A 22,133-nucleotide genomic window follows, 5' to 3' on the forward strand; every position below is an offset into this window, starting at 1 on the left:
GATGCATTCAAATCCAGAAGAAACTTAAAATGCTAGTAATCTAAGCCCTAAAACTGATGAATTTTATATGGATTTAACTATGTAGCTGAACTAAATGAGATCCATTAACTGAAGTTACTAAATTGCAGTAGATAGTTGAAAACTAATAAGATGCTTCAAGAATTTAAACACACACCATCGGCATCGCGGGGAGGTCCAAAAGCGCCTGAGATCTTGCCTTGTGTTCCAGATGGGGGAAAGGTTTGGAGAGTTGAATCTGCAACAACCAACAACCATATTACTTAATGCTTACAATATAATCCAACTACCAACGAATAAATTAGGGTTCAGATCTAATATCGAAGTGATGAAAACGCAACTGAAGAAGAGGAGAAGAAGTTTTACAGGAACAAATCCAGAAACATTCTGGTTGTCAATGGTTGTGTAATTTCCGGACATCATCTTGAATTCCCCTGTATCAAAAGTATGGTACCGATCCGAAGAGTATTTATTCTTTGTTTTTGGATCTCTTGTCGGCGCTGAGCTCCCATACCCTAACCCTAACCCGTCTTCTCTCTAGCCGCCACCATCCATTCGGAGTTTACCCAGCCGCCATCTTCACCCCTCTTACTTCCTCCACCGCTGCCAGCCTTTTTCCTCCACCACCGGTGTTGCGAAGCTGCTGTTGAAGACGTGAACCGCCACCCCCTTCACACTCGTGTTTCGACCGGCAAGGCCACCGACGGCCTCTTGAGGCTCTGCCGACGCTGTTTCGGTTTTCCTTCTTCTCATGTTTCCTCTCCGCAGCAAGAAACCGGCATCCGTTGGAGTTGTGTTTAGAACGATGATTTTTTAGAGAAGTAGGGGGAATCGGTGGTGGTGTTATATGAAACTGATAACCTAAATTAGTGGGATATTGATTGATTTTGTTTTTTTACCATAATTAATTATAGTGTAGATTACTCTTATACCCTTTTATTATTTATTAGTGATTTAATTATTTCTTAAATTCTCATTGGTGCATTTAGGCACACAATACTTGCTAAAAACATTTGAACCTATATATATATATATATATATATATATATATATATATTAGTAAAATAAATAAATAAGTAATAGATTTAAAAATAATGAAAGAAAAATGGAAAATAAATTTCGTAAGGTGGATATTACAGTAATTTCAATATTCAGAGGTAGCAAATACACAATGAAACTAACTTAAAAGATCGGTAATCCAAAAAAATCAAGGTTGAACCAAAACCCGAAAAAATACGTATTATATGGACCGTTTTTTCAATTATGTCTAAATATTAAAATTTTTTTTGTCCCAAAGTCTACAACAAATAAATGTTTTAGACCGGTAATATCAATCTAAATTTGTTTGGATCAATGTGATAATTTTCATCCTATCACTATATATTTTTGGAGTTTTGTCATTAGGTATTTAAAGTTTATATATTTCTACACCAATAAAAAGCTACCAAGTGTTTTTTTTTTCTCTATTTTTTATTTATTTATTATTATTATTTTTTTTTTCAAAACACGCGCTGAGAAGTTTTAGTGTTTTACGATATTTGTTTTTTCTTAAGAGCGGGAAACCTATAGATGTTTCGCTGCTACTGGCTTCGGTCACTCAGAGGCCTCGATTGATATCACATAATCCGCCATGGAAAAGTACGCAGTTCCTGTTGCTGCGATCGCTGAAAACGTTAAGCCAATAACGGGGTAAGCTCTTCTAACTATATTGTGGTTGTTTCGATCTTCGGCTAATTGCTGTTTTGCTTATCACCCAAATGAAGGACGCAGTGGAACAGGAGTCTAGTTGAAATGACTGGGAAATTTAATGGCAATTACCGTCACAATGTCTCCCCGCTGCTTATGCAATCGTATTCCGAGGTAAGAAGTGTCGATTTTGGTTGGTTATGTTATCAACGTGTTTTTACCTGACCAAGTTACTAACCCTAGATTGGTCTAATTTTGAGAGATTGGGGCATTTCCTCACACGTATCACATTGAAGGAAGACCTTGTAAAACGCATATCAGCAGCATGTATCACTCGTTCTTGGTTCGCATCCTTTACATTTAAATTTAAATTGAGGAAAAAAAATGCTACATCGTCCCAAGTTAAACAATCTCAATTCACCAAGATTTTGATAATTTCACTGGGAACGAGGGAGAAGAAATTATAAGGGGAACTGCTTATCGCTGATAGCTATGTTTTTATTTTGGCAGATAAACGCAGCCACTGGATACGCATCAGAGGGATCCCGCATCAGTGGGTAAGTGTCATAATTCTATTTTTGTATTTAGTTGATGCCTTTGTTTGATATGTAATTACATATACGCACATATTGCCTAATCATTTGATGAAATCTATCAATATAACGGGATGGAAGGAGTATCCACTAAAAACATTCATATGCCATGGATAGTAATGTGATATCCTGAATTCAAATCTGAAATTACTGTGTTTCTTCGTTTTTTTAATTACATTTGTAGAACAACAATCTTCTTTTCAACTTTTTGTTCAGTTAGAGAGATCCACTAATATTCTCTCTTACTTTATCATCATCCAGGGTGGGTGTATCTGCTTTGGAATTTGACAGACAGGTAGGCACTGTTAGCTTCATTGTCTGGACAAATATTAGCATCATGTGTGCTTTATTATCATTTGCCCATAGCTAGAAATGTGAATACTATTTCAGGTCTCATTTCGCCATGTTTTTTTCATTTTCCAGATTTAACACCAGGATTAGCCAAATCTTATTGGTTTATTTATTATGTTTCTATCAGGGAATCTATTTGGCATCAGTGACAAGATCAGGGTGTCTAACTGTTCATGATTTTGAATCTTTATACTGTCAAAGTAATCAACCAGTTCCACGTAAGTTTTTAACACCAATTCTACTATATGTGTCATCCTTGTTGCAATTTAATGTTTTTAATCAAAGAATTGATTATTTGTTTCAACTTTCCACCATGAATTGTTTTCTCCTTTTTGTTCTTTATTTTGGTTATAGGCCGAGAAGAAGATGAGGGGAAACACCTGCTGCACATTTCTTTATCCAATTCTATTGATGCTGTTCGTTGGAATCCTGTTAATCAGGATGAGGTCTGTTATCTCTCCCTTTTCTTCTCATTGTTTATTTTTTGTTCTTTTTCCTTTACAAGTTTGTAACTAAATTTGGCTTAACATTTAACTTGCATACTGTTCAGGTGGCATGTACATCCCTAAGCCATAATGAAGTTCATATATTTGATATTGGGTATATTTCTTCTGAGCCAGTTGAGGTATTTATATTTCATTTGTATTTCTTCATTAATATAAGTACATTAATTAATATGCTTCAATAACTCAAGTTTATCAATCTGCAGGTATTGAGAAAGAGGCCTACTGTTACTGTTCATGGTAGCAGTATACGCAAAGGTTTAACTGATATAGCCTTATTTAATGATGACACAAGGTTCACAAATGAAAAAACCCTAATGCTGATTAATAAATAAAATCGTATTAGATGCTTCATGCTTTATTTATATGATTTTTAAATGTCTCCATCTTTGTTGAATAGGGTACTTGCTTCAGACACATGTGGAGCAATAAGTATCTGGGACAGAAGAGTGGGTGATCTTCCACAAACTGGGCTTACAACTAATGCAAATAGCAGCCTTACAAGCATCCAACTGAATGGAGATCAAGTAAATAGGTTTAAACATTTGTTAAATTTTACTATTCCATTTAATTCTATAAAGACTTACCTTTAAATTTTAATTTAATTGTCAGTGTGTATATGGTGCTAGTAAGAGTGGGTTTATATATATTTGGGATCTACGTGGTGGAAGATCATCAGCTGCTTTTCAAAGTCACAAGGAGGTGCTTTTTCTTCTTTATACAACTTTTATATATATATATATATATATATATATATATATATATATATATATATATATATATTTGTAATCGTTTTATCCTTTTTGATTTTATGAAAATTCTCAAACATTGAAATAAAAAGTTTATTGTATATAATATAATAATAATAAAGTAATAAACTGTCTCTCCAATGGCAGGTACATTCTTCTCCTATGATATCATTAAAGTTAGCATCCATGTTGAATAAAATTGAGCTTCTAAAGGTATGAAAAATTATTATATCGCTTTGGTTTTTGGTTTGATATATAATATTAATGAGTTTAATGTTGAAAAACTGATATATGATGCAGGCACAATCAGATATTGTAGCAAAGGAAATACAGTCAATTGACATTAATCCATCTTGTCCAAATCAACTCGGCTTCCATCTTGATGATGGTTGGTAAGTCAGAAAATAAATAAATTTGTTATTTAAAATATTAAATAATATTTGATGATATGATTCCACTTTACCTATTGTCACTTAGTTTTCTTTTTGTAAATTCAGGTCTGGTGTTTTGGATTTGCATAATTTCCAAGTGACACATATCCATTGCCCTCCGCCTCATTGGCTGTAAGTCTTACTCTTGACTCACTCTCACTTTATTGTTTTCATTTTTTTTTTCCAGGATACGTTCTTTTTAAAACATCTTTCTTTTTTGGTCTATATTCTAAATTACATTTTTTTTTGTTCCCATGGTATATTAAGAACCATATATTACCACCATGTTTGTTTATGAAATTAGGGATGAAACAAATAATGTCCCTATTTTGTTCTCGAGAAAACCATCATGGTTACCTGCACATTCGGTTAGACATTCTTTCTTTTTGTTAAATTCATATCTGTTCCTATTTTCCTTGATAATAAATTTTTGTTTAATTTAATTTGTATTTACAGATGTATGCAATTGGGTCATCTTCAAGCGATGGGCTTCACCTATTGGATTTTTACCCACACAGAAACTCCCCATGCCATGTAGATCATGAGTAAGTAATTTTTTGTTTCTTTTTTCAATCACATCTTAAAGACTGATTGTTTATTTATGCATATGTCTTTGTTGAGTGTAGTGACATGAAGGAGAATTTTCATCCACGTAAGCAAAACAAGTTGATACCATTGTCTGGACGTGTTACTGCTTGTGCCACTCATCCCCTTAATGGCACCATAATTGCAGGAACCCTGGTGCATATATTTATCCATTCTTGCTCTTTTAGACATTGTTTTGACATTGATCAATCAGGTTGAGACTGAGACTGAGACTGATGTCAACCAGACAAAAAATGCAAGTTTTGTCCCACAAAATAAAGATGCCGTTGAGGTTTCTCTATCTCTCGTTTGTGTAAAAGACGTGAACGCCCTCATTATTTTTCATTATGGGTCCACTTGGTGGAGAACAGAAAAAGGCTAATTTTGGCAAATGGTATTTGTTTTAGGAAGCTTCTCTACTCATGATTTCTCAAAAGCACATTTCAAGGAAAGGAGACAATGATGACAATGAGCATAATTGAACACTTTTGTGTGTAGTCCTTCCTAAATGCTTTACCAATTTGTATATTAAATACATTGTAACACTAAATTCATAATTAATTTAGTCTTTGGGATAATATTCATAAAGGAGCGTAACCAACTTTTTAAAATGATTAAAAAACATCTTTCAACTATAAAAACGCCATTATAAAGTAACAGACTAAGGCTTCATTTTTAAATATACCATTGCTACTGGAATCAAGTCATTTCTCAGGTAAAAATGCCACCTAGGCTTGCTGATGTGGATTGAAATTGAACTTTTATTTGTGTTTAAAAAAAAACATTTTTGCTCTCCCTTTATATCATCATTGTTGCTATTGGATCATCGCCGATTCTTAATTCCTTAGCTTTAGGTACTTCTAAGTGTTGTAGAGTAGAAGATGAAGATAAAGAAAGCCCACTAACATTTAGCTTTACTAAGACGCTTCTATCTGATGGGTAAATAATGAAACTAATCACCTCATACCTCGACTTTAGCTGTTTCTAGAAGCTAAAGTTGCCACTAACATTGCCACTCTTCCTCTTTCTCTTTGTATGTCTTTTCAATTTTCTTTCTATTTCTTGTTCTTTTAGAATACTGAGATCATCATCATACCTCTCGTTCATGTTGTTCTCTCTCCACTATCTCTGAAGTAGTTGTGGACGACCCCAAAAAATCAAAGATTGCAACCGTATTTTTATTAAATAATATTGTAAAAGATATGATTTAAAATATTTATGATTCAAAAATGTTATAATTCAATATGTTAATGATTTTTAATTTGTTATGATCTAAAAATACTATGATATAAAAAAGTTATAATCCTTAATTGTATTTTTTATAATTCAAAAAAACATAACGATCCAAAATTTATTATGTTCAAAAACTAGATTTAGTTGAATATATTATGATCTAAAATTATTTGATCCAAAAATAATATTATCCAAAATAATATAATTTAAAAATATTATGATTCATATCATGATTTTTAATTTATTATAATTTAAAATTTTTATAATCTTTAAACTTCAAAACAAAAAGCCTACAGTTCAAAAATAAAAATCTAAAAAAACGCAAAGGTAATGTACTAATCTTTCGCTTGATAGCTTTTACACTTCATCTTGAAAAAAAAAGTCAGGAAATTAATGATATTAAAGATGAGTGATCATGTACATCATCTAAAGATGTAATCACCATTAACAAACTAATTAGTATCCATTTCATTTCCATGTTTTCAATGTACGATATTTGTGAAAGTCACAAATATGTGGTAATTTAGATAGGGATCCATCCGGGCCAAACCTTTTATGCCACCTCTAAAATTCATCTATTCCCCACCCTCCATCATTTCTACACCGCCTTGCAATTTTTTGATTACACCTGCCTCCGTTTCCCATCTCCCATTGATTTTGAGTTGTTCTTTTGGGGCTAAAAAAATTATTTTTTTTGGGATAAAAAATAATTATTTATAACAAAATATTACATATTAAAAAACAAAAATATAATGTTATCTCGTGAGGGTTTAATTAAATTATTTATTGTATTTATATAATCAATATATATAAATGTATTAACGGGCCTCGTGGGAGTTTCGAGACATTACTGCCCATCCACCCCATTCTGGTTTTTTTAAACAATACTTCTTCTATATGAGATTGGAATTCCATGAGATTTTTTGACATCTCTAAGCTTAAATAAAAAAGAATGTCAAAAGTAACACTTTGATCAAAATATACTCTATTACTTCATAGAAGTTATAATATACCGATTTAACTTGCAAAAAGTCTTAGATATAAAATTTAGAAATGATTAACCTACATGATTATAAACAAAAAAAATGTAAAGTTGAAAATCTCATCTATCACACACATAAGTCCGTACGAAAGCACACATGCTAATGCGGTTCAAAACTTTTGCATTGCGGTTTGCATTTTCGATTTTAAACTGCATTATACCACGTCGTGAACCTCCTTTAATAGATCAGAACAAATTATTATATTAATAATAAAATGAAGATAAGAGCGTCATGAACTCGTTTTAAAGCAACTAAATTGCAAAAGAAAATGATCGACACATTCTCCTTCTCGTATAAATATACTTTTATTATGTTCTATTCCAATCATATTTTACAACATAAACTACCAAACAGTTTACAAAGGTAAGCAAGTAAGCAATCACAAACACAACAAAGAAGCAAGTATCACAAAAAAATGGAAAACATAGCAGTGATATACTTAATTTGGCACGGAAAGAGAAACAAACAAGTATGACGAAGCAAAAGGCATTTTAAATATCGTATACCTTTTTGTATTTAGATATTTGTTTCTACTGAATGTCTATGACGTATAATTGATAAAGTCAAAACAACACTTGGTTTCTATTTGACCAACTTTTGTATAAACAGACATATTTGCCGAATTAACTGATTAAGTTATTCATAGAGTTGAATTTTGCTTAAAAAAGTATAATCTCGTTGACTGAGAAAAAAGAATATTTTTTTTCCAGGGTTCAAATGTGAAAAGGAGAAAGTTGTGTGGTCTAAGAGACAGGTCGTTTCTAGCGTTTACCCGTGTTAGATAGAAATTTCTTCGGCTTTATAATTCATCACCATCAACACTCTTCTGAATCAAAAAAAGCTTCTTCAATGGCGGTCAATAATAACAATATTATTATGTTCCCTTTCATGGCACAAGGCCATATCATCCCGTTCTTATCTTTATCTCTTCAACTGGAACAAAAGGGCTATCAGATCACCTTCATAAACACCCCACTCAACATCGCCAATCTCCGCCGTGTTCTTCCGCCCACCTCCGCCGTTCGCCTCCTTGAAGTCCCCTTCAACTCCTCCGACCATGGCCTCCCTCCCAACTCTGAGAACACCGATTCTCTCCCTCCATACCAGATCTGCGATCTCCTTGTCGCCTCTACTTCTCTTAAACCAGCCTTCAGAAACATCCTCTCTGGATTGGTTGACGCTGGAACTCCGCCGCTTTGTGTGGTGGCCGATTTTTTCTTTGGGTGGTCGGCGGCGGTAACCCACGAGTTCGGGATTTTCCATGTCATCTTCAGTGGATCTGGTGGGTTTGGATTAGCGTGTTACTTCTCGTCTTGGATCAATTTGGCACACAAACATTCCGATTCCGGCGAGTTCACTTTGCCGGATTTTCCAGAAGCTGGTAAACTGCAAGTGACCCAGTTAACTCCAAGCCTGGTAGCCGCCACCGGCGATGACCCTTGGTCGAAATTCCAGAAACAGAACCTCCCAGCATGGGGGAATTCCGATGGGTTCTTGTTTAACACAGTAGAAGACCTCGACAAAGTCGGTTTATCGTATTTCAGAAGAAAATTCAGTCGACCGGTTTGGGCAATTGGCCCAATAGACTTATCCGTAAGTGGTGGAGCTCGGACCGGAAAAAATGGCAGAATCGAAACAAATTCATGTCTACAATTTCTAAACTCAATGCCACCAGCCTCCGTTTTATACATCTCTTTCGGATCACAGAACACCATCACTGCATCCCAGATGATGCAACTGGCCAAAGCTTTAGATAAAAGCAAGAAAAACTTCATATGGGTAGTCCGGCCGCCGCTGGGGTTCGACATAAACACCGAGTTCAGAGCAGAGGAGTGGCTGCCGGAAAACTTCAAGAAACAGACAGAGGAGGAACACAGAGGACTTATAGTAGAGAAATGGGCACCCCAGGTTGAGATATTGTCTCATCAATCTGTAGGGGCGTTTATGAGCCACTGTGGGTGGAATTCAGTGCTGGAATCGTTGAGCCGTGGAGTGCCGTTGCTGGGGTGGCCGATGGCGGCGGAGCAGTTCTATAATGCGAAGATGATGGTGGAGATTGCAGAGGTTTGTGTGGAGGTGGCAAGAGGGACTAGTTTTGAGGTAAGGAGTGAGGATTTGAGGGAGACGATAGAGGAGGTGATGAGTGAGGACGGAAAAGGGAGGGAGATGAGGAAGAAAGCATCTGAAATAAAGAAGATGATTGAAGAAGCAACAAGAAACGAACAAGGTTTCAGAGGTTCTTCTGTCGAAGCCATGGAAGACTTCCTTCAAGCTGCATTGATGAAGAACACCACCATCACCACCACTAATGATTTACAACAAGATTGAATCGATTGATCATTAATATATTTGGTCTCTTACTTTTCAGTTTAAAGTTAATAGTTAATAAAAAATGGTTTATAGAGTTATCAATTATGAACACTATTAAGAAAAAAATTCATATTCTTTCGAGTAAATTACAAATGTCCTCGTCAGATTATTCCTTAATTTACGAGGTGTAATCGATGTCATGCTGGGACTTGCATTTAATCTAACTTTTATGGCAAAAATACACTGAAAAAATCGAACTCAAAACTTTTGTGATTAATTATAGGCCCATCATTATGGTTATAGGACCGCTATGTGATTTTTTTCTAAAAGGTTTATTGAATATTGGGATCATTATCAATTAGGGTTATGTATCCATTACCCGATCCCATTTTATTGACATCAATTTATATTTGATAAAATTATATAAACTGTTACATGTGTTTTACAAAAAAAAAAAAAAAATGTTTGGTCAATAATTTTTTTTTTTTTTAAATTTTTTTATAAAGATGATCTATGGTTTTAAGTACCCATTAAAATGACTTATATCTTTATGATTTTGGGGAAATGATGCGAATATGCTAAGGAACTTTTTAGAATTGGTCAATTATTTTCATGGTTTTAAAAGGAAACCAACTTATAAACAACTTGTGTTTTTAGTCCCTTTAGGGCCTTTCTCCATGAATGTACAAAAAAAGGTACATCAATCTTTCTCTGTGTAATCAACTTATTCAAACATATTAGCAGCTTTTAATCTTGTAATTACCTTAAAAACATAGAGAAGGATCCTCTCTCTCTCTCTCTCTCTCTCTCTCTCTCTCTCTATATATATATATATATATATATATATATATATATATATATATATATATATATATATATATATATATTCTTTTTTCCCTTTCTACCAATATACATCAACTATTTCACTAACATTTTTTTTCCATCCTACACCCTAATTCTTCATTCACTTTACTACAAAATGTCTCCAAACAACATCAATTCTTCCACACTTCCACCATAAAATTTTCACATAGGATCCTTCTTCACCACAACCTTATCGTCCACAATTAGATGTACTGATTTACTCTACAAACCCAATATTTTTAGTGGTAATTAGTCGATTTATACCCAATACCCAATATCACAACAATTTTTTTTCATCAAATTCAACTAATTCCAAACCTTACTTAGACCCTCATTGCAAGTCCCACCCCCACCCTAACCATAAACCCCACCTCAATCCGAACCCCAACCCAAAACAAAAGCAATATAATAAAAAACAAATCCCGTAAGAAATAAGATCATGAAGAAGAGGTCGAGTTGGCAAAAGCGTAGTTCCATATACCGAAAGTGTGTGCACCGACAATGACCAAAAGTCGGACAAATTTTGGCTTCATATTATGACTTGTTTTTGCCAAGGGATGGAACGAGGCGCCGAGTACCAAGGGAGGAGACGTCAACAAGGTTGTCTCACAACTTAATGGTATCTACAAAAACTTATACATAACCAATGGAGAAACAGGGAAAGCAAGATAAGTATTATAACAAAAGCGGAGTACATGCTTATGAGGAAACGAATGTGCCTTTCAAGTTTTTGCATTTTTAGCGTATTATAAAAGACCAAGTCTAGTCGAAGTGAGGAAACGTTAACAAGGTTGTCTCACAATTTAATGGTATCTACAAAAACTTATACAACCAATGGAGAAACAAGGAAAGCCAGGTAAATATTATAGCGAAAGGGGAGTACATATTTATGAGGGGTGTTGCTATTAGGCATTAGCACCCAAAAATTAAGTCAAAACCACTATTTCTCAAAAGTCAAAACTATTTTTCTTAAAACCCAATTTGAAATGACATATTATATATTATTAAATTGTATTTTACCATTTAAATAAAAACAATTTTATTTACGTTCTCTTTTTCTTTTGCCTTGTTTCTTTTTTCTTGGATAAATTTTTTTAATTTAAACGTTTTTTTCTTGAATAAATTTTTTTATTTTAAACACCTTTTGTTTTACTTTTCATATATATATATATATATATATATATATATATATATATATATATATATATATATATATATATATATATATATATATATATATATATAATTTAATGTCTTTTTTCATTTTTTAGATATAAACAAACAAAATATGATATTTTGCATAACAATATAACCATGTTAAGCAAAACTAATAAGTTTTAAATAAGTAACTTATTAAAAAGATTTCAAGATTTTTTTTTTTCGAACGGAAAACATACACATGCCTCCTAATCTTACATATTTTATTGTTAATATAAACGCCTTTATAATAAAATTAAAATATGACTATGTTTACGATCAAATAAAAATACTATAACTATTTGTACATTTACAGTCCTTTAAGTTACTCCATATTAATTTTATGGGCGTGTTCGACAAAATTAGCTGGTAGCGGGTAGCTTATAGCGTTTTGTTAAACGCTACATGAAGTAATATTTGGATTTGAAGTTTTTTGTTTAAACTAAACGCTAGAAACTTGTAGTGCCGAATGAAGTTTTCTGTTTAAAATGGAACGTTTTGTGAAACACTAAAAGCTAAAAGCTCTCAAACGCTCCAAAATGCTTTATGCCGAACATGCCCTATATATTTTATTGTTAATATTAACATATTTCTAATAAAAATTAAAATAGTTGTGTTCGACAAAACAATGGTAAGTAAAGACTAACTTTTATTTATCTAGTTGTGTTTGATTAAAAATAATTGTAATTATGTTTTGTTAGTTATAAACATTTGACAATCTTTGACCTCGTAAAACTTATTGGAACTCAAAGTTGGAATCTACTTACATTTATAGTCCTTTGACTTACCATATATTTACAATAGATATTGTATTTCAGTAGGTGTAAATGAATCAAATCAAAATAATATAAGTATATTTACATTTATAGTCCTTTAACTTACTCTGTATTTACAATAAATACCTATCTTTTCTTCAGTGCGGTGTAAATACCTTATCTTTTAACTTTGACCTCACAAAACTTATTAAGAGAAGTCAAAACCATTCCGTTTATGTGTTTTTCTTTTTTATTCAGCTTTAAGAGGTTTTATTGTTACTTTTTAATCGAATAATCTTAAATATTATGATAAACAACTATCGTACAATCATAACCACTTTCGAAATAACAACTATTTGTTAAAATAATAATCTTAATAAAATCTACCGCTTGTTAATACCTATTAAATATATATTGTCTGAAACAATAAAGAATTCCCTCATATTTATTTTAACAAAAGAAATAGGATTAAAATTAAAATACGAGGGGAATTTTTTAATATTTCAAACAATATGTACTTAATGAGTATTAACAAACGGTAGATTTCTTTTAAGATTATTTTTTTTAATAATAATTGTTAAAATATAGTTGTTACTTTGATAGTTGTTATGACGGCATAATAGTTGTTTATCCTAATATTTAAGATTGTACATTTAAAAAGTAATAATAAAACCGTTTAAAGCCGAATAAAAAAGATAGAGCACATAAACAAATTATGTAAATGAAAAACACATAAAAAAACAACATTAAATAATTATATTTGATGTTTGATAGTTATCCGGGTGCTAATGCTCATCCCTAGTAGAAAGAGTCATTCATATAAGTTTTGGAAACCACAGGAACCATGTTCGTCAAAAAAAAATTATCAGGGACTGACTTTATGATTTTTGGCAAACCATAAGGACCCTTTTTGTAATTTGGCTATATATATATATATATATATATATATATATATATATATATATATATATATATATATATATATATAGTTTTGGAAACCACAGGAACCATGTTCGTCAAAAAAAATTATCAGAGACTGACTTTATGACTTTTGGCAAACCATAAGGACCCTTTTTGTAATTTGGCTATATATATATATATATATATATATATATATATATATATATATATATATATATAGTTTTGGAAACCACAGGAACCATGTTCGTCAAAAAAAATTATCAGGGACTGACTTTATGACTTTTGGCAAACCATAAGGACCCTTTTTGTAATTTGGCTATATATATATATATATATATATATATATATATATATATATATATATATATATATATATATATATATATATAGTTTTGGAAACCACAGGAATCATGTTCGTCAAAAAAAATTATCAGGGACTGATTTTATGACTTTTGGCAAACCATAAGGACCCTTTTTGTAATTTGGCTATATATATATATATATATATATATATATATATATATATATATATATATATATATATATATATATGATTAAAAAAGAAATCCTATAATTATAAACATTAATAAAAATTAGTAATTACTTTAAAGAAAAATGTGAGAATGGGTTTAGTGGACGCTGTCAACATTGCCTCTTTAAGTCATTACAAATATTCAATACATTTTTTTATCTTTTTTTATGATTAATTATTAAAAGCTGTTTTGACTTAATTAAAAGTGATTTTGACTTTATAATCGGGTGCCTTTAAAACCCCCCGTTTATGAGGAAACAGATGCGCCTTTCGAGTTTTTGCATTTTTAGCGTATTATAAAGATGATACGAAATGGAAGCGCTTTGGAACGGTTAAAACTTTCTTCCGAGGTTTGTGATCTTGTAAATCAATCGACTCAAATTCGTATGAAATACTATGGGACGATTATATATGAGCCGACCTTAACGACAACAACTATGAAATACCCAATAGTGAACCAATTCCTCGTCCAATGGGTCAAAACAAAGCAAAAAAGAAAAAAAAAATAGAATAGCAGCAAGTTCAAATACCACAAGTACTATCAATTTCAGTTGAAACTACAATCATATGAAAAGAATTCGCGGAAAAGCATACTAGTTTAAACGGGCATATGAAGTACACAAAGATGTCAGCATACTGACATGAGCGTGCAAGACGTCTAAATAAGCTTATAAGATGTCATGCTCACATGACGTTGATGTGGAATGCAGGGGAAGGTATGTCTAACACTAACAGATATGCTTTTGGTTATCATAAAACATATTTATGTGCAACGCTGAACAAATCATGCAAAACTGGCTTATGGTTGAGCAGTAGGTCACGCAATCAAATTCTGTAATACTGCTTGCTATATGGGAGAAAGATAGTCCGTTAACGTTCTTGAAGAACATGAAAAGAAGACATATTATCATTTTTCATCAACTTATAGACTATTGTTAAGTTATACAACAAGAAGAAGGAAGAGAGGGGAATATATTACCTATTTTAGTACAATTGCAAGTGTGATATGCTTTTATTACTCGATACAGCAACAAACATAGAGAATGTAAATGATTTCACTTCCCTTGAATCACATATTCATGAATCCGGAGAACCATAACACATATATGATAAAAAGTATTTATTTAGACTTAATAATTTCTCCCTTAAATGCAAGTGACAGTGCACTGAGACTACCACCATTCTCCACCCTGACACCCGGCATAACAACACTCCTACTCCCTACAAACCCATCTTCACCAACCCTAATCTTCCCAAACTTCACCTTCCCACCATCTCCTTCATAAATATGTCCAAACAACAAAGCCTCCCGCCCCACACACCCACCGCCTTCAATCTCCACCATCTCAGGGTTCAACACCGCCCCCATACTGTCCACATAAGCCCCTCCATTCAAATCAATCTCCGACCCCATCACCTTCATCCACACTACAAACAAAAAACTCCCACTCGCCATTTCCATGAAATACTCCCCCACCAACGTCCTAAACGCCTGCCAAATCGTGTCCATAAACACCTCTTTCCCCCAAATCAACACACTCCCACCCTCTTTCTTCTTTCCCACCAACACCCACTTTGCAATCACACATGCTATCCCACCCCACACACCGGAACACACCCAAAATAGAGGCAACAACCACTGAATCGGGTACCCGGTTGTTGATTTTATGTAAAACATCAGGTTTAACGGACCCGAGATTAGCAACGCCATTAGGAAGTAAGGCAAGAACGTTTGTAACAGAGGCTGCCCAAATAGCGTCCATGAAGTTTGATACCATGTTCTCGCCAGAGTCACTTCGCCGGAGTTTTTGTTCTCCGGTGGTGCTGTTACTGTTGCTGCCATGGGACAACCGGAGAGGTCTACTTTGACATCAGATTGTTCTATGAAACTCCTCCATGACTCCGGAAGTGGCTGACCGTTTCTCAGATGTTGGCATATCTCGTATATCAATGAACGACCGTGATCGATTGAAGCACTCTGTGAGGCGGATGTGGCGCGAATTACATCCACCTCGTTGCATCTCAAGAAAGGATTGAACTGTAAATTCTCCGATTGTTCACGTGTGTTATTTTGATTGATTGTTATCTCTCCCACATCGATATACGGGAATTGGGTTTCGTCCCATGGTTTTGTGCAGTCAAGTGCAATGTCTTGGGTGGGTTCATCTTTGGGTACGTCTCGGATCTGTAACTGGAAAACATACCTAACCCCACCTGGTTGACTCACCCTGTGTTGAAAATCATCAGCAAGGAAAACAGGTGGCCTTTTGTCGTTAACGTCTCTCGGAATTGCACCGGTTTCTGGAGGAAGGATTCCGATGGGTTCAATCCTACCGGATTCTTCAGGTATGTTATCGTCAAAAGGTCTCAATTTAAACTTTACGTACATTTCACGTCCATCTTCGAACCGGAAAATCCTGCATATGTTTGAGAAGTAATGCAAACTGGTGAATGAATCGGTGTTTCGAAGTGATGACCATACAGCGTCACGCACATGTGGGACCCGCTTTACGTGCTGTTCTCTTGCTGGCAGCCCACAAACGAGCCACGTGGCGAAATCGGAGATCGTCCTTGCGTAGAATGCATTTCCAGTTTTCAATGTCAGGTCAAGAATCGGGGTTTCGGTTTCGGTTTCGGCAGATAGGATTCTCACAGCTGCACCACGTGCATCGAGTCTTGCATCATCATCTGCGCTTAAGCTGTTACTGTGTCTGATGATGATAGGGTAAGTTTTCCCTGGGTAGAAGATTTTGTGATTTGGGAGTCCTTTAATGTCATCATAAATCTTTAAGATTCCCTTCCCACTAACTCCGACTCTATGAAAGTATCTGGATTTGACTTTAAGAGTAGTGGCAGCGAGATTAGCAGCTAGGTTTCCGACGATCTTCTTGTATTTCACATCCATTTCTTCTATGCGTTCATCTAGGGCATGCATGGTGTTTTTAATCATAACCGGAGTTTGAGAACCAATGTAAACACCACCTCTTTGGAGAACCGAATCAATTGGAGCCACTGAAAGAGCACCAAGAATGACATCATTTTGAACGACTGAACCAGGTAGCAGAAGGCTTTGACTTCCAACTACTGCGTTATCGTGAACTTCAATTTTCCCACTTTTAAACCCGGTAATCGAGTAGAACCCAGCAATAATTCTGCTAAAGTCACCCAAATGAACGCCGTTACCGATTGAAATCAGTCTAGGGTCGGAAACTGGGTTGATGGCTCTAATCGAACAATGGTTTCCGACCTTTGCACCCAACAACCGTAAATACACGCAAAATGCTTCAGTTCCGGAAAGAAGCTTGGCAAATTTAAGATGGCAAGAAATATTGATCCGATGACGAAGCCATATTTTAAACGGGCTCTCTTCTTCTGTCTCAAGGAACCATGTGATTGTGCAGGTTAGTAAGCTGAGGATCAAGCCATGAGCCAGGTAAGCAGCAGCAAGCGACGTGGCAAAGGTCAGTGGGTCCACTGAGGTGGTAACAATCATGGTAGCATACGCGATAATCGTGAAAGGAAGCCAGTGGAAAGCTCCAGCAACACATAGAAACGCAAAGTGGTTAAGAGATGGTGACTCTTGATATAAAGATGTGTAAAGGAAGTAAGCTATTCCGGCTGAAAGAGAACTTAGAAATCCGACCATGTAAATACCCATCAGGTGATAGATTGCCAGAGTTTGAGTGTTAATTGCTGCATCCTGAGACCAAATATACACAAAAGAATAAACATCTTTGACCATTTTTGGAAAAAAAAAAATGAAGTGTAGAAGTTAAAAATTACCTTCTGAACATTTTTGCGCCTGCCTGATCGGAAAACAGGCTTTCCGGTTTCCGTTTTCTGTAAGGCTCCCACTTTAGCTTCTTCCCCCAAACGACTTCCTTTTTGGATCACAGCATAAGGACCGATTTCAGACCTTTGACCAATTCTAATTGGTAGAAAACTCAAAACTCCATTCCTTACTTCATGTCCTTGAATCAGTGCACCTTCTGCAATCACAGCTTGGTCTCCGATAAAAACCAAAGATGGGTCTGTAATGTCAACTGTATCCAGCAAAACCGATGAACCAATTCTTGCTCCAAACAGCTCAAACCAGTAATTTAAAAACACTGTCCCCCTCAAGTGAGTTCCCATAACCTTGGAAGAAATTTCTTGTGCCTTGTAAAGCGTCCACCACTTGACAAAATCCATAGACCATATGGAAACCTCGGGGGTCAAAGCGTAATTCGGCCGGAGGAATGATTTACCGAAAAAGGCCACTGATATGCAAGTTGCGAATATGCAGAATATCCATGCGATAGGAGCAAAAAGTAAACAGGTAGCATACCCTAACCACGAATGACCAGAAGAGATGAAGTTCATGAACACTGAAACAGATAGATACGCAGGAAGAACAAGCATCATGCATATATACACAAGTGCAAGAATCTGCAATGTCCAGATTTTGAACTGGTGAAGTGCCGAAACCTCAGTCATCAAATCGAAAGAAGTGTCATTCTCATATTCTTGAACAGGAAAAGAGCTAGTCGCGTTGTTTGGTTGAGATTTGAGTAAAAGATTCTCCGAGAAACTTGCCAGGTCAGCGATACAAGTGGCAGTAAACACGTCAACTGCTCCAACTGGAACCCCAAGGAAATCTGAAAGCTTTTGAGCAGCTCTAACGACCCCAATTGAGTCAATCCCATAAGATGTGAGTCCTTCAGTTGTCGAGATCTTGTTCGCAGAAATTCCTGTTTGCTCAGAAACTACACCAATCAAAAACTCTTCAATCTCTTTATGACTTGGCCCGCCAGCTGGCGCTGACAACGGGCGATTGGTGTCCAGTAAAGGCCTAGGTGTGTTCCCTTCCCTACATGTCCCTGTAGTGTATGACCTCATCAACCTTTTTTTAGTCACAATTGGTTCTGGAACAAGATTCAAAGTCCCATCAGCAAACTGTTTCAGACATTCGAATCTTTTTATCTTTCCGGATGTCGTTTTACTGATGGTTCGAGGTTTTATCAGCTTCACAGATGCGATCGCGACACCGTGTTCTTCAGCCACCCGGATTTGAATTTGTTGAACAACTTCTTTGCTGACTGGTTTACCATCTCTAACCTCTGCAATCACCACTAATCCAACTTGATCAGAAGAATCCGGGACAGAAATACCCTTTGTGGATAACGTTTCTTCCGGAACACCAATGACAGCACAACAACCGGGGCGTAAGAGTTCAGAAGCACTTTCCACTGTTTTTTCTATGTCGGCTGAATATATATTTCTTCCACCTACAATAATAAGATCTTTAATCCTACCAGTGATGAACAAGTTTCCATCTATTATCCTCCCCAAATCGCCAGTTTTTGTGTACTTTTTACCCCCGAGTAAATTTCTGAAAGTTTTCTCACTCAAATCTTCCTTTCCCCAGTATCCAACTCCAGCACTTGGACTGCTAATCCATATCTCTCCTTCCTTCCCGGGCTCGTGTTCTAAACCGGTTTCTGGGTTGACTATTTTGATGTCAACATCTTCATCACTTTGACCAACATACCCACAACACACCCTTCCTTGCCAGTCTACCAAAATGGGCTTCTTTTCTCCATATGCACAACAAACAAAAACACAATTTTCTGCTAACCCATAACCAGGAGCCATTACTTGTTGTGAAAGGCCGAAAGGTGCAGTGAGTTGAACAAAACTCATGAGGGTTTTTTGTCTCACTGGTTCAGCAGCAATCATAAGAAACTTCATGGAAGAAAGATCATAATCCAACACCTTATCCTTCATACCCTCTAATCTTCTGACCACAAGTTCAAATGCAAAATTTGGGCCCGCACTGTGAGTGCCTCGATACTTGCTCATGGTTTGAAGCCACAAAAGAGGCTTTTTAATGAAAGTCATAGGAGAGAGGAGAATCGCGTTTCCACCACTAACAAGAGATGTAAAAAGTCCACCAATTAGTCCCATGTCATGGTACTGAGGTAGCCAACTTACTAAAACTGTCCTTGATGTGCTCTTGTATATGTTTCTCATCAACTTCACATTATGAATTAGGCCACCATGAGTTATCATTACTCCTTTAGCATCACCGGTTGATCCAGAAGTAAACTGAAGAAAACAAAGATCTTCTCCCTTTGGTTCTGATATTTTGAAGTCTTCAAAGTCAACACTTTTAGCATTCTTCACAAGAGAATCTGTATGTATCCATGGAAGATTAGGCCATTTTGCAGCACTTTTCCCACCTTTTAAAGAGATCAAGTTTTTTACAGACCCTGCCCTTACAGCTCCATGGTAAAGCACCGTTGACAAGATTGCCTTTGCATCGCTTGATTTAGCAATGTTTTCTAACTTCAAAAGCGCTTGTCCACCTCTTTGGAGAGGATCAGGGGGCAAAACTGGAACTGGAATTAATCTTGCTCTTAAACAGCCGAAGAACGCATCAACAAAATCAAGCCCTGGAACATGAAGTAACAACACTCTGTCACCAGGACACATAACTGGTTTTTGACTAGTCAGCAGCTTATGAGCAATGCAAGAAGCATTGGCATGAAGTTCTCCATAAGTCCGCTTATATGCCTCCTCCCCTTCATCATTAATCCAAGTGTAAAGCGTTTTGTCTTTAGTGATTTCATGAGTACCCCAGTGGCTCAAATACCCATCAAGACTACACAAGTCAGGGAATGTTACACCTGGATATTCATCCAACCGTTCAGGGTTTCTGTCCAAGCTATCTGATAACAGTGGAAATAATCTCTGCAAAAAAGAGGGACAATTTTTTTTTTTTAAGACTAAATAATTCATTGGGTCCTGTAAATTGTAATGGTGTTTTAACTTTTAATGATATATATTAATTTACCTTCACATATGGAAACTTTGGCAAAGGGTCATCATTTGCAAAGTGCTTGCGAATTAGGTTCATAGAATACGTTGAGTTTCTCTCTGTAAGTTCAAATGCTACAAGTCCACCTACATAGTAGGTGTTTTGCTGACCTTGAAGTTCCATTTCCATTTTGTCATAGAATCCTTCCTTCATATCTGTAAGAAGAAAAGGTGTGATGGTGTTTTAATATGCTTTCTTTGACTCCATAAATGAGGAGGTTATTAACGTCTTTTTTTACATACCTTGGCTAGTAACATGTGGGAAATACTTGAAGCGTCTTTGCAATATTACACTCTCAACTTGACCACCCATTCTGTTAACAGCATCAATTGCAAGTTGAGTCACTTTTGGACCCTTGATATCAACTGAATTACCATAAGACCAGAAAAGATAAATATCTGTGTCTGCATAGAATCTCTGAACAGCCACTGGGTTGCCTATAGTTGCAGGATCATCCATGAACTCGCCAAAGTAATAAAATCCAATTGGCAAATGATCGAATCCTTTTATTTTCAAAACAGTCGTATAGTAATCTATTGTCTCCACTTTACTAAACAGCTCCTTCTCAAGATCACTCAAATCCATCAACCCATTGTCAGTATCTGTAAAAGAAATACATTCATTTCAAGTTTCAACATATGAATTTAAATAAAATTTTAAGATATAGATATTGTAATGCACCTACCTGGTGGAACATAGGTTGGTGATCTGTATATTTTCCCATTTGTAAAAGGAAATGATCCAGAAATGATGATCTTATCGAATTCCAGGTTTTTGACTTCTTTGCTACTGATGTTCATGGTGTCTACAGAGACACTTGAGGAGGTGCGTCTGATGGATAATACTTCTGTGTTGCATTGAACTTGTATGGGGAGAGAGTTGCTTAATTTCTGCCAGAATCCCATATACCCACCTTTAAACCGTCTTATTTTACCAGCCATTGAAGTTCTTGTGAATTCATGAATGTAAGCATAAGGCATATCTTGAACAAATCCATATCCAGAAGCAGTGTATCCATAGGCAACGGATTTTGGAACAGATTTTAGCCCTTTACTTTCCAGGAACTCAGGAACTGGTTCTGAAGCAAATTCACTAATGGCATGGACTCCATTTCTACCTGACTTCTTTACCTTATCCTACAAAAGATAACATTTCAACATTTCAAATGAAAGGAAACAGAAAGATTTGTCAGAAAAAAGTTGAGGACAATACTAACCTGGAGTTCAAAGGCTAATGGGATCACAGCTACATAATCATCAGCAACTTGGATGTCTTCATATTTCCCGGTTGAACTGTCAATGAGGGCTAGTTTATGAGAGTCCATTTCTTCAAGCTCAGACCCGAGTTCTTTTGCCAAGTGGAAAACAGTGGGGGCACTATTTGCTGCAAGAACTTGACCTCCAAGATCGTAAATTTTTCCTGTAATAATGATGAGATTTAAGTTAATATCATTTAGATGAGTTACCCAATTGAGCAATGTGAAAGAGGAAAGAGGAAAGAGGA

The 22,133-nt window shown here is 35.3% G+C and overlaps 3 protein-coding genes across 4 annotated transcripts; 2 read left to right on the top strand and 1 right to left on the bottom strand.

Annotated features, from left to right (window-relative positions):
- The first annotated feature begins 1,553 nt into the window (after window positions 1-1,553).
- Window positions 1,554-5,504, top strand: LOC145090689 (Transducin/WD40 repeat-like superfamily protein). 2 transcript variants are annotated; one of them, XM_079028805.1, is made up of 18 exons: window positions 1,554-1,707; window positions 1,782-1,878; window positions 1,967-2,047; window positions 2,215-2,261; window positions 2,559-2,592; window positions 2,776-2,866; window positions 3,003-3,094; window positions 3,199-3,273; window positions 3,358-3,446; window positions 3,552-3,678; window positions 3,764-3,853; window positions 4,048-4,113; window positions 4,201-4,292; window positions 4,398-4,463; window positions 4,636-4,699; window positions 4,788-4,876; window positions 4,958-5,072; window positions 5,324-5,504. In XM_079028805.1, exons 1-18 carry the CDS (start codon window positions 1,649-1,651, stop codon window positions 5,396-5,398), a joined length of 1,449 nt encoding a protein of 482 aa, XP_078884931.1. In that variant the 5' UTR covers window positions 1,554-1,648; the 3' UTR covers window positions 5,399-5,504. The 2 variants fall into 2 exon arrangements, with proteins under 2 accessions (XP_078884931.1, XP_078884932.1); XM_079028806.1 differs by lacking the exon at window positions 1,554-1,707 and having other exon boundaries at window positions 1,812-1,878; window positions 1,948-2,047.
- A 2,451-nt stretch (window positions 5,505-7,955) lies between these two features.
- On the top strand, window positions 7,956-9,607 carry LOC145087981 (UDP-Glycosyltransferase superfamily protein). The gene has a single exon (XM_079026151.1). It carries the CDS (start codon window positions 8,042-8,044, stop codon window positions 9,518-9,520), a length of 1,479 nt encoding a protein of 492 aa, XP_078882277.1. The 5' UTR covers window positions 7,956-8,041; the 3' UTR covers window positions 9,521-9,607.
- Window positions 9,608-14,662: 5,055 nt separating this feature from the next.
- Window positions 14,663-22,050, bottom strand: LOC145087982 (uncharacterized). Its single transcript, XM_079026152.1, has 6 exons — window positions 21,847-22,050; window positions 21,316-21,766; window positions 20,873-21,232; window positions 20,607-20,785; window positions 17,555-20,503; window positions 14,663-17,471 (listed from the first exon to the last, which is right to left on the bottom strand). The coding sequence occupies exons 1-6, from the start codon at window positions 21,952-21,954 to the stop codon at window positions 14,892-14,894; spliced, it is 6,627 nt and encodes a 2,208-aa protein (XP_078882278.1). The 5' UTR covers window positions 21,955-22,050; the 3' UTR covers window positions 14,663-14,891.
- Window positions 22,051-22,133: the final 83 nt, after the last annotated feature.

This window comes from Lactuca serriola, chromosome 2 (genome assembly GCF_051521515.1).
Source record: "Lactuca serriola cultivar US96UC23 chromosome 2, Lser_US96UC23_V15, whole genome shotgun sequence".
NCBI lineage: Eukaryota > Viridiplantae > Streptophyta > Magnoliopsida > Asterales > Asteraceae > Lactuca > Lactuca serriola.

What these genes read in the sequence shown, in the direction of transcription:
- LOC145087982 (XM_079026152.1), bottom strand. Translation starts at nt 21,954, where the DNA reads ATGGACTCTCATAAACTAGCCCTCATTGACAGTTCAACCGGGAAATAT. An exon ending in ACCAACCTATGTTCCACCAG is followed by an intron (nt 21,233 to 21,315) that starts GTAGGTGCATTA and finishes TTTCTTTTACAG; the next exon opens with ATACTGACAATGGGTTGATG. An exon ending in GGCGCAAAAATGTTCAGAAG is followed by an intron (nt 17,472 to 17,554) that starts GTAATTTTTAAC and finishes ATTTGGTCTCAG; the next exon opens with GATGCAGCAATTAACACTCA.
- LOC145090689 (XM_079028805.1), top strand. Translation starts at nt 1,649, where the DNA reads ATGGAAAAGTACGCAGTTCCTGTTGCTGCGATCGCTGAAAACGTTAAG. An exon ending in GCATGTATCACTCGTTCTTG is followed by an intron (nt 2,048 to 2,214) that starts GTTCGCATCCTT and finishes TTATTTTGGCAG; the next exon opens with ATAAACGCAGCCACTGGATA. An exon ending in AAGTAATCAACCAGTTCCAC is followed by an intron (nt 2,867 to 3,002) that starts GTAAGTTTTTAA and finishes TTTTGGTTATAG; the next exon opens with GCCGAGAAGAAGATGAGGGG.
- LOC145087981 (XM_079026151.1), top strand. Translation starts at nt 8,042, where the DNA reads ATGGCGGTCAATAATAACAATATTATTATGTTCCCTTTCATGGCACAA.